At 55.5% G+C, this 11,807-nt stretch overlaps 1 protein-coding gene across 1 annotated transcript; it reads right to left on the bottom strand.

The window, feature by feature from the left end:
* Window positions 1–4,668: 4,668 nt before the first annotated feature.
* LOC119715024 (uncharacterized) lies at window positions 4,669–10,997 on the bottom strand. The gene is made up of 3 exons (XM_038172166.2): window positions 9,747–10,997; window positions 9,428–9,575; window positions 4,669–9,295 (listed from the first exon to the last, which is right to left on the bottom strand). The coding sequence occupies exons 1-3, from the start codon at window positions 10,149–10,151 to the stop codon at window positions 9,177–9,179; spliced, it is 672 nt and encodes a 223-aa protein (XP_038028094.1). The 5' UTR covers window positions 10,152–10,997; the 3' UTR covers window positions 4,669–9,176.
* Between the last annotated feature and the right edge of the window lie 810 nt (window positions 10,998–11,807).

Genomic DNA, 11,807 nt, shown 5'->3' with positions numbered 1-11,807 from the left:
GCAACGGCATCCTGGCTTGAATCAGGAAGAGCGTAGCCAGCAGGACCAGGGAGGTGATCATTCCCCGGTACTCTGCTCTGGTGAGGCCGCACCTGGAGTACTGTGTTCAGTTTTGGGCCCCTCACTACAAGGATATCGAGGCTCTGGAGCGTGTCCAGAGAAGGGCTACGTAGCTGGTGAATGGTCAAACACAAATCCTGTGAGGGAACTGGGGTTGTTTAGTCTGCAGAAGAGGAGGCTCAGGGTAGATTTATTGCTCTCTACAACTACCTGAAAGGAGAGAAGCCAGGGATAGAAGAATAGGAGCTTGCTTAATTGCATTAAAAATAGTTATTGCTGAGTGTCTGTGCTTATACGGTGCAAATTAACCGAAACAAGGAGTCGTGAGGCCCTTCACAGAAGTTGTTTCCTGACAAAAAATGGGTCTCAAAAAATAGCTGAGACCGACCTTGTGGTTTGGACAAGAGCCAAGGAGCAGCTGCGTCATACAAAGGCAGGGGGTCAACCAGTGGTGATGAAGAGGAGTTATTGGACTTCATCGCCATGACCACACTGGCAACCACCACCAGAAGGCCATGTTCCCAGCACTCTGCCCTCACTGCCTTGTTCCCCCCACCAGAGATGCACCAAAGAGGTGGCAAAAGCTCTCGGTGGCTTTGTGCCTCTGTGCCCGAGGCCTTTGCCCTTCCTCTGGCAGAAGATACAGAGGCTGCTGCTTGCAGTGGAGGCAGCTTGCAAGTGAACCTTTCAGATGTCAGTATCTGTGCTGTACGCGCTTAATCGACTCTGCAGAGGGATTTGCCTCCCTGCTCAGCAGCAACCTGCATGGGGAGAACAAGAGCACAGGCAGGTGATGAAAGGGATGTGAGCCCTTGTGCCTGGGGCATGTTGGCCCTTGTGCATGGACATGCCTGGGGCACGTGGAAATGGAGAACAACAGGCAGCTCCCCAGCACGCACACCCCACGCACTGCTTCTCCCCTACTTCTCCCCTTCTACTGGGCTGCCCTCAATGCCCAGTGCCCACAATGCACGCGGTGCTTACCTGGTGCCTAGGAACCGTAGCAAAGAACATAGCCAATGCTCCTGCTTCATCAGCTGCTGTTGGGATGAGAAGATCTGTGCTGTCCTCCCTGAGAGGCTCTGCAGTCAAAGGAGAAGCCATTTCTTCTTCCTCTGGTGCTGCCCCTGGAGCAAGAGGGCCTTAGTTGGCCTCCCCCACAGGCCATCACCATCACCTCCACCATCACGGCAGCGCTGTGCTCACTGGGGCTTGCACAGGCTGATGGCTTTGACTGTTGAGCCCCACGTGTCAGGGGAGGCGCTCTGTGTCCCCCATCTTCCAGAGCAGGGGCTGCTGGAGGACTTGCTGGCCTGCTCTGTGCCGGTGTTGTTGAAGTGAGAGGCGTGCTGTGCCTCTCTTCCCCTGGACCTTCTTCCAGGGGAGCAGCTGATGGGGCAGTGTCCGTTGTTTGCAGCGAGCCAGGAGAGGCGCTTGCTGGGTGTTTTGCTTCTTCTGCTGCCTCCCTGTCCACACTGCTGGCTGCGCTGCCCTCTTCCTGGGGAACGTCCTGTGCGTCTGTGAAGAGGCTGGCGAACCTGGGGTTGATCCAGGAGTTGATGATGATGATCTCCTCCTCTTCATCCCATCCCCCAGGACTGCTCTCTTTCTTGCCCCGGCCTTGGCTTGTCCCCTCGTTGCCTGTCCCCTGCCTGGGTTTGACGTGTCCCCTGCCTGTCCCCTGCCTGGTTTTGACGTGTTTTTGCTTCTTACCCTGGCCTGGGCTAGCTGCTGCAGGGTCTCTGCTGGAAGCCCTTGCTCCTGCACATACCCGGGAATCAGGCCCTGGCAGAGAAGTCGTCCACGTCCTCTCCATGTCTGTCTGGACCCCGGCTGAACTTGTTGCTCTCAATTTGCACCCCGTTTGTGCCAGGTCCCCACGTGCTGCTGATCGTTGGCCGTGTTCCCAGCTTTTTTGCGTCTTCTGCAGCACTTCAGACACGCGGGAGTGTGCTGTGTCCCGCAGTGCCATGCAAGGGTCTGCAGGGCTGTGTGGGGCCGGGTGCCAGCTCTTCTTTAAATTCTGGGGCCCAGTTGCGGGCTGAGGTGGTGTTCTGTGTCCTTTGCTCATGGGAGGTCTGCCCACGGGAGGAAGCCTTGCCTCCCTCATGGCTCCCTGGTTCCAGGCAAGGGCATTTCTTATTGCAGTGGAGACAAAGGCCTTTACTGGGTCTTCCATTTCTTCAGCAGGGGATGCAAGGCTGCTTTTGGACGAGTGCCGACTCTTCCAGTTTTGGGCCGCTGCTGTGGCGAGAGGTGGTGTTCTGGGGCCTTTGGTCCCGGGACCTCTGCCTGAGGAAGAAAGCCTTGCCTTGCTGCTGGCTCCCTCGTTGCAGGCTAGAGCTTTTGCTATGACAGTGGACACGAAGGACTGTATTGCATTGCCCACGTCCTCGTCAGGGGCCACAGGGCTGTGTGGGCCACGTTCCCGCCTCTCTGCCCTCACTGCCCTGTCCCTCTTGCCAGAGATGCAGGGAAGAGGTGGCAAAAGCTCTTGCTGGCTGCGGGCCTCTGTTCCCAATGACTTTGCCCTTCCTCCCCCTGAAGAAGCAGAGGCTGCTGCTTGCAGAGGGGGCAGCTTGCAAGTGGCCCTTTCAGGCGATGATGCCTGTGCCGCAGGCACTTGCTTGGGTGCTGCTGCCTGAGTCGCTGCCTGCCTTGGCAAAGGCGGCAGGGCTGGCAGCTGGATTCTCTCGGCCTGCCTCACCCCACGGTGACAGACATCAATACACTGCCCACGGTGAGGCAGTGTCTTGATGTCTTGCGGCTTCTTCTCCATCTGCAAGAGAAGCGAGAAGAAAGGCTAAGTTACTGCAAAGTAACAAAAGTCTGCCTGAGCTTTTATTCTGAGCAGAAAGCAGCCGCAGCTGAGCTGAGGCTGGGGGCAGGATGTGGTGGGGCATCTGAATTCCTGGGGCACTGTCCTGTTCCTACCAGTGATGCCAGCGTCCAGCACTGAGCGCCCTCGTGGTACTGGCACAGCCGGGCGCGGCTATTCTCGCTTTCCTGCGATGCAGCTGCAGCAGAAAGCCCTGCGCAGCGCGCGAAGTGCCCTCCTGATGCGGGAGGGCTGTGGCTGGCGCGCCGGGGCTTGTGCGAGGTCAAGGGTGCCTGTGGGGGGGACACAGAGGTGTAGGTTAGGGCCTGAGCGGGTGCTGGGCGAGCCTGTCCCCCCTCCAAGGCCTTTCCCCGGGAAGGGGTGGCACAGGACCAGCCAGCCCCGCTGCGCGTGGTGCTTGGTGCTGCTCACTGCGCTAAACAGGCCCGGCCAACAGATCCTGGGACGGTGCTTGTGTCTGGGATGTTGCTGGCTCATCCGCTGGCATATCTTTGGTGCAGGAGGAGGACTGCGTTTGGCCTCCCTGCTCGATGGCCACCTGCATGGGGAGAGGAACAGCACGGGCAGCTGAGGAAAGGGATGTCAGCCCTTGTGCCTGGGCCATGTGGAAATGCAGAGCAGCAGGCAGCTCCCAGCATGCACACCCAAAGCACTGCTTCTGCCTGGGGCTGCCCTGGATGCCTGGTGCCCACGGCGCGTGCTGTGCTTACCTGGTGCCCAGGAACCAAGGGAGTGGCTGCTGCTCCTGCTTTGTCAGCTGCTGCTGGGCGGAGATCTGTGCTGGGCTCCTGGAGAGGCTCTGCAGCCAAAGGAGAAGCCCCTTCTCCACCTTCTTCTTGTGGCGCTGCTGCTGCAGCGAGAGGGGCTTCATTGGCCTCCCCCACAGGGCCTCCGGCCAAGGCAGAGGCCGAGGACGTACATTCTGCAGGCTCTGGTGTGGGAGGAGGCACCGTGGGCACTGTGACCCAGGGAGCACTTGCTGCCTTGCTTAGGGCTACCTGGATGATGGCTACAGAGTGGAGTAGGACTGCAGCCACGATGGTGTCAACTCTTTCATCCAGCTCTTCATCAGAGACACTGCAGGCATGTCGGGCACGTCCCTGGCTCTCCACCATCACGGCAGCGCTGTGCTCACTGGGGCTTGCACAGGCTGATGGCTTTGACTGTTGAGCCCCACGTGTCAGGGGAGGCGCTCTGTGTCCCCCATCTTCCAGAGCAGGGGCTGCTGGAGGACTTGCTGGCCTGCTCTGTGCCGGTGTTGTTGTGGTGAGAGGCGTGCTGTGCCTCTCTTCCCCAGGAATTTCTTCCTGGGGAGCAGCTGATGGGGCAGTGTCCGTTGTTTGCAGCGAGCCAGGAGAGGCGCTTGCTGCGTGTTTTGCTTCTTGTGCTGCCTCCCTGTCCACACTGCTGGCTGCGCTGCCCTCTTCCTGGGGAACGTCCTGTGCGTCTGTGAAGAGGCTGGCGAACCTGGGGTTAATCCAGGAGTTGAGGATGACGATCCCCTCCTCTTCATCGCATCCCCCAGGACTGCTCTCTTTCCTGCCCCGGCCTTGGCTTGTCCCCTCGTTGCCTGTCCCCTGCCTGGGTTTGACGTGTCCCCTGCCCTGTCCCCTGCCTGGGTTTGATGTGTTTTTGCTTCTTACCCTGGCCTGGGCTAGCTGCTGCAGGGTCTCTGCTGGAAGCCCTTGCTCCTGCACATACCCGGGAATCAGGCCCTGGCAGAGAAGTTGTCCACGTCCTCTCCATGTCTGTCTGGACCCCGGCTGAACTTGTTGCTCTCAATTTGCACCCCGTTTGTGCCAGGTCCCCACGTGCTGCTGATCGTTGGCCGTGTTCCCAGCTTTTTTGCGTCTTCTGCAGCACTTCAGACACGCGGGAGTGTGCTGTGTCCCGCAGTGCCATGCAAGGGTCTGCAGGGCTGTGTGGGGCCGGGTGCCAGCTCTTCTTTAAATTCTGGGGCCCAGTTGCGGGCTGAGGTGGTGTTCTGTGTCCTTTGCTCGTGGGAGGTTTGCCCACGGGAGGAAGCCTTGCCTCCCTCATGGCTCCCTGGTTCCAGGCAAGGGCATTTCTTATTGCAGTGGAGACAAAGGCCTTTACTGGGTCTTCCATTTCTTCAGCAGGGGATGCAAGGCTGCTTTTGGACGAGTGCCGACTCTTCCAGTTTTGGGCCGCTGCTGTGGCGAGAGGTGGTGTTCTGGGGCCTTTGGTCCCGGGACCTCTGCCTGAGGGAGAAAGCCTTGCCTTGCTGCTGGCTCCCTCGTTGCAGGCTAGAGCTTTTGCTATGACAGTGGACACGAAGGACTGTATTGCATTGCCCACGTCCTCGTCAGGGGCCACAGGGCTGTGTGGGCCACGTTCCCGCCTCTCTGCCCTCACTGCCCTGTCCCTGTTGCCAGAGATGCAGGGAAGAGGTGGCAAAAGCTCTTGCTGGCTGCGGGCCTCTGTTCCCAATGACTTTGCCCTTCCTCCCCCTGAAGAAGCAGAGGCTGCTGCTTGCAGAGGGGGCAGCTTGCAAGTGGCCCTTTCAGGCGATGATGCCTGTGCCGCAGGCACTTGCTTGGGTGCTGCTGCCTGAGTCGCTGCCTGCCTTGGCAAAGGCGGCAGGGCTGGCAGCTGGATTCTCTCGGCCTGCCTCACCCCACGGTGAGGCAGTGTCTTGATGTCTTGCGGCTTCTTCTCCATCTGCAAGAGAAGGCAAGAAAAAAGGCCAAGTTACTTGGGCCATTTCTGCCATTCCGCTCAGTGTACCCCCTAGAAGTGCTGCTGTGAGCTGCCCTGCTGCGGCCCCCGGCATGCCCTGGCAGCTGCCCACGCAGAGCGGGGCTCAGCCTGCCAGGGTAATGCCCTGCCTGTCTCCTCCTGCAAGTGCTGCCTGCTTGTCGCAGGCTGCCAGGGCTGCCAACGATGTTCGACCGAACCCTCCTGGGGCTCCCGACTCTGTGTGGCAGGAAGATTCCCTGCTCCTTGCTTTAAGAGCATGCTGTGGAGAAGCTTTCAGCGGCAGAGCCACAGCTGTGCCACGCTGCTGTTTAGCCTGCAGCTTCTCTGGCTGCTGAAGCAGGTCCTATGCTTCAGAGTTGTGGCTGAGACAGTGTTGGTAACACAACGGTGTCTTTGCTGGAACAGGTCACACCAGGAACCAAGGGAGTGGCTGCTGTTCCTGCTTCGTCAGCTGCTCCTGGGAGGAGATCTGAGCTGGCCTCCCTGAGATGCTCTGCTTCTCACTTCTCCACCTTCTTCTTGTGGCGTTGCTGCTGCAGCGAGAGGGGCTTCATTGGCCTCCCCCACAGGGCCTCCAGCCAAGGCAGAGGCTGAGGATGTACAGTCTGCAGGCTCTTCTGTAGACTGTACATTGCTTCTTTCTTATTTCTTTTCATGGTTTAAGAAAGAAATAAATGGCAATTCTAGAATTTTCTTCCCACACCCAAATGGGTCACCGCACACACTTTGTGGGATGTACTCGAGGCTTGTACGGGACAGAAACGAGAGAATTTTATTCTCAGTCCTGGGTTGCTCAGCTCAGTTGTGGCCCTACAGGAAGGAAACTCCCTGAGTGCAGGGAGAGAGAGAGAAAAGCTGCTCCTTGACAGGGAGGCTCCAGCCCCACCCTCTGACAGCCCTGGCGGCCATTTGGCAGTTCTGCCTGCCCCCCGCGCCACAAGATGGCTGAGGCCTTGGCCTGTCCGCAGCACGGCTGCCAGCGATGGTGGGCGGTATCTAGAGCCAAGAGGCCTTTCCTTTTCTTTGTGCTGAAGGAAACGTGCTCTCTGGAGAGACAGCGCCTCTTTGCTCCAAGTCTTGCAGGGATGCCTCTCACTTTGTGGGCCCTGTTTTTCGTCAGCATATGTGAGGGGCTTCTGCATGCCCCCCGCTCACTTGTTGCGGCCAGGGCTTCCCCCCAGGATGTCTGGGCAGGCCCATGCCGCTGGGCAGGCTCTGGGTGGGCCTTGTTCCCTGCAGGGGCAGGCGTCTGCCGCTGAGCCCAGAGCCCAGGAGCGGCTCCTGCACTCGCGGCTGCCCCTGCGCGGGCTGCTGCCGCTGCTTCTGGAACCTTCCTGCAGCCTCTGGCAGCTGGCGCCTGCGTGGCGGCCGCACGTTGGGCTTGGCAGCCTGGCATCTGCAGGCCGTGCCAGCCTGCAGCATGGCATTGGCGGCCTTGTTGCCGTCCCCAGGGCACGGCTGAAAGGGGATTTGGGGCATTTGCTTTCCAGGGGCTGGGCACGTTGGGGATGCAATACCCCACCACGTGCACAGGCAGTTCGCACTGAACAAGGTGGGCTTTGCAGCCTCGTCCTGCCCTCGTAGCCTGCTCCTTCCTGCAGCTGCCACCCCACAGCCCGCCTCCTCAAGCAGAAGAAACGCCCCAGCGGTAGCCTGCAAAGTGCAGCTGTGCCAGGGGCCCCTTGCTGCTCTGGCAATATGCACAACAGAAGAGCCCAGCTCCAGCAGAAGGACGGGATGCGTACTGCCTGGCGCTTGTGCGTTGCCTGTGGCCCGAGTGGGCAAGCCAGCATGTAGCCGGAGCCGGTTCTCAAGGCTTTCCCTATTAGTTGGGAACCCCGTGGAGGGTTTTTCCTGAGCTGAGGGTGTTGGCTGTGCTCTTCCTAGCCCAGCTCTTCTGCAGGGGGCAAAAAGGAGGGAGCTGGGAAGCTCCCAGACACTGAGGCCATCTCCAGGGCTCTCCGCAGTGACGCCATCTGGCACCTTCCCATGAGCAGTGGCCAAAGCACAAGGGCCCATCTTCTTTGTTGGGGAAGCCCCACGCTGCATTTCCAGTGCCAGAAATGCTTAAATACTGCTCCTCCTTTCTTGCTTTTCAGCATGTCTTAGTACCTGGGCTGGGTGCCTCCTTCCTTATTAAAGTGGGGCTGCTCTTGTTTTTTGCTTTGAGCTCCTCCAGGTAAAGAAGCCCACTTTTCAGCTCTCGGAGAACTTTGCCTGTCTTCCTGGAGTCCCACATAAGAAAGAAAGAGACTTTTCCTGTTTCTTTCTCAGGTGAATTTGGCCGCATTGGCAGGAAAAGTGTCCTGACACATGTCCTACTGACTGTCTTTTCCTTGCCGGGCAGCTGCTTGGTGAGCAACGGCTGTTGCAGCACTTCCTCCCCTTGTGTGCTTGCAGGCTGCTGACAGCACGTCAGGAGAGCTTGCAGGCTGCTGACAGCACGTCAGGTTCTTGCAGTGCAAAATTCCACTAACCTTGCATTTTCAAAAGGGATTGTGCGGGCATGGCAGTAGCATACCAGGTGAAGTATTTTAAGCAGATAAGGGGAACGTCCCACAGTCGCAAAATGAGGAGGATAGCTAAGAAAAGCAGGAGAAACAGGGCAAAAATCAGTAACAAACAAATAAATAAATAAATAAATCACGGGCCTTCTAGTCACGAGAGATGAAGAAAAAAATAATTAAAAAAAAAGGAAAAGGGGAAAATAAAGGTTGGTCAAATAAAATTGTACATATATGGTATAGTAGTAAGCATCGCGTGGTTTGTGAACCTGATTCTCCCCCTGCACTCAGCTCTGGTGAGGTCGCGCCATGAATACCCTGTTCAGTTTTGGGGCCCTCACTGCAGGAAGGACGTGGAGGTCCTGGAGCATGTCCAAGGAAGGGGAAAGGAGCAGCCGAAGGGCCCAGGGAGCAAGTCGTGTGAGGAGTGCTGAGGGAGCTGGGGTTATGTAGCCTAGAGGAAAGGAGGCTTGGGGGAGACCTTATCACTGTGTACAAGGACCTCAGAGAAGGTTGTAGTGCGATGGGGGTCAGTCCCATCTCCCAATCCACAGGCGGTAGGAGAAGAGGAAAAAGTGGGGCCGCGGGAGGTTTAGGTGGATTTAGGTTTAGGTTTAGGCAAAAAGTCTTCAACGAAAGGGTTGTGAAGCATTGGAACAGGCTGCCCAGGGAAGTAGTTGAGTCACCATCCCTGGAGGCATTCGAAAGCCGTGTAGATCTGGTGCCGAGGGACACGGTTCAGTGGTAGATTCTATGATTCTGTACTTCTCTTACTGTGAGAGGTCCCGGGTTGGCATGGCCTGCACCACTCTTTCTCCTGAGATCAACGGCACAGAGAGGAGCACTGGGGGCAAAAGTCTGCCTGAGCTTTTATTCTGAGCAGAAAGCATCCACAGCTGAGCTGAGGCTGGGGGCAGGATGTGGTGGGGCATCTGAATTCCTGGGGCGCTGTCCTGTGCCTCGCAGTGATGCTTCCGTGGGCACTGCAAAGCTTCCTGAGGGCCAGCTGCCAGCTCCGAGCATCCTGCTAGGACTGGCACAGCCGGGCGCGGCTACTCTCGCTTTCCTGCGATGCAGCTGCAGCAGAAAGCCCTGCGCAGCGCGCGAAGTGCCCTCCTGATGCGGGAGGGCCGTGGCTGGCGCGCCGAGGCTTGTGCGAGGTCAAGGGTGCCTGTGGGGGACACAGAGGTGTAGGTTAGGGCCTGAGCGGGTGCTGGGCGTGCCTGACCCCCCCCTCCAAGGCCTTTCCCCGGGAAGGGGTGGCACAGGACCAGCCAGCCCCCCTGCGCGTGGTGCTGCCAACCTTGTGCTTGGTGCTGCTCGCTGCGCTGAACAGGCCCGGCCAACAGATCCTGGGACGGTGCTTGTGTCTGGGATGTTGCTGGCTCATCCGCTGGCATATCTTTGGTGCAGGAGGAGGACTGCGCTTGGCCTCCCTGCTCGATGGCCACCTGCATGGGAGAGGAACAGCACGGGCAGCTGAGGAAAGGGATGTCAGCCCTTGTGCCTGGGCCATGTGGAAATGCAGAGCAGCAGGCAGCTCCCGGCATGCACACCCAATGCACTGCTTCTGCCTGGGGCTGCCCTGGATGCCTGGTGCCCACGGCGCGTGCTGTGCTTACCTGGTGCCCAGGAACCAAGGGAGTGGCTGCTGCTCCTGCTTTGTCAGCTGCTGCTGGGCGGACATCTGTGCTGGGCTCCTGGAGAGGCTCTGCAGCCAAAGGAGAAGCCCCTTCTCCACCTTCTTCTTGTGGCGCTGCTGCTGCAGCGAGAGGGGCTTCATTGGCCTCCCCCACAGGGCCTCTGGCCAAGGCAGAGGCCGAGGACGTACATTCTGCAGGCTCTGGTGTGGGAGGAGGCACCGTGGGCACTGTGACCCAGGGAGCACTTGCTGCCTTGCTTAGGGCTACCTGGATGATGGCTACAGAGTGGAGTAGGACTGCAGCGACGATGATGTCAACTCTTTCATCCAGCTCTTCATCAGAGACACTGCAGGCATGTCGGGCACGTCCCTGGCTCTCCACCATCACGGCAGGGCTGTGCTCACTGGGGCTTGCACAGGCTGATGGCTTCGACTGTGGAGCCCCTTCTTTAATTGTTCTCTTTAGCTCTTGCCTGTCTTAACTTTGATGTGCTTCTCATTTCTGATAAATTTAAATCTTTGTGATTTATTCTGAAAACTTTCAGTTTGTCTCTTTCCAATATTCAATTCATCCCTTCTAATTTCTCATAATTTGCCAGCTGTTGTTTATGCTAGCAATTCTAATGATCCCGAATTCAAAATTAGTCTTTTGAATGTATTGGTTGTTTTTCTTCCTTCTCTTTCCTATCCATGTGGAAATTTTTCAAGGAACAAAATAGAGTGCATAACTTTATGTAAATGGATAAATATGAAAAAATCATGTTTTTTCATTCTTTTGTTTAAAATCCTATTTCAAAATGTATGTCCTTTTACAGCATTTATTTTTTTCTGTTCAGTTCCTTTGCATATGCTCTTATGTCTACATAAAAATACTATGCATTTAACGGTGCCTTATAGGAAGAGGATATTAGTTTTCTCCCTTGGTTTAGGTCTTAAGGCCCTTAGGTTTCTGCCTACCTTGACTTCGGTGTCACTGTGCACAGTTAAATAGGATCTAGATGTTGTAGGATGGAGCTCATACTAAAAACAATCAAAACCAGCAAATCCTGAAAAGCACTCTGAAGAGAGGTCATGCTGCATGATTATACACTCAGTCAGCAGCTAGGCAAGAACTGGAGGTTTGGTGTTATTTTAAGATAGGAAACTCATTTTTTTGTTGTTGTTTTTAAACCTTCCTAATTAAATTATCTGCTTGTCTCCTTTGAAGAAGGGATCATTCTTTGGTATAATTTAGTAGCACCATACCCTTCTATAGTAGATAGCCTGCAGTCTGGTAGTATCAGATTTACTGGGGATACATCAAAGAAAGAGATTTTGAGGAGAAAGCAATTGCACATTAATGAATGTCTTATGGCTACCCAAAACGCATGATTGCTTTGGCCTCTACCTATTCAGTAGCCCAGCAACAGTAGGACTAGGTCAGAGGAAAGTGGGAAAGTGGTTATCAAAATGATCCATTTACAGGCCTGTTTTTTTTTTTTTTTTCATTTTTTGCTAGAAATTGAGCCTTTGAGATGCTTTGCAGAAAGTCCTTTCTGGTTACAATGTTATTAAATTCACCCTTCCTTTTATTAGCCAAGCTACCAAATTTGTCACCGAGGAAACGCAAACACAGTACAAACACTATTTTCTGTCCTATGCTGTAAGACTATGTTTGTGTAAGAGACCTTAACAATTGTTGTGCAGCACAAAGCAGACTAACATTGCATAGAGTTATTTTTTTTTTTAGGTTTTCTAACAGACTTAGAGCTTAGTTATTCAAAATTACATTTCATTAAGACACTAGTGGACTTCCCAAACACCCCTCAGCCAAACAGAGAATCTATTACAGAGAAACTTACATGGAAATAATTGGCTAAAAATATGCTTTAACAAGGTAAAAATTTCCATGATTAGGCTTCCAAAAAACAATCTCTGCCACTGTGTCTAAGTAAAATTTTGGGATGCTTTTAGGCCTAACTTAATGAAACAAAATAGGAAATGTAAGAAGACAGGTATTTATTTTTCTGCAGTTCATATCACATTATCTCCTGTACAAACC

Source organism: Anas platyrhynchos, chromosome 1 (assembly GCF_047663525.1).
Source record: "Anas platyrhynchos isolate ZD024472 breed Pekin duck chromosome 1, IASCAAS_PekinDuck_T2T, whole genome shotgun sequence".
Taxonomy (NCBI): Eukaryota; Metazoa; Chordata; class Aves; order Anseriformes; family Anatidae; genus Anas; species Anas platyrhynchos.
Note: the sequence above shows the minus strand (reverse complement) of the source record. Positions and strands in the feature narration are given on the sequence as shown.

Excerpts from the sequence above, each read along its gene's own strand:
- LOC119715024 (XM_038172166.2), bottom strand. The coding sequence starts at position 10,151 with ATGGTGGAGAGCCAGGGACGTGCCCGACATGCCTGCAGTGTCTCTGAT. Across the intron at positions 9,576-9,746 it reads CCTTGGTTCCTGGGCACCAG|GTGGCCATCGAGCAGGGAGG; the intron begins GTAAGCACAGCA and ends TCTCCCATGCAG. Across the intron at positions 9,296-9,427 it reads CGAGCAGCACCAAGCACAAG|GCACCCTTGACCTCGCACAA; the intron begins GTTGGCAGCACC and ends TGTCCCCCACAG.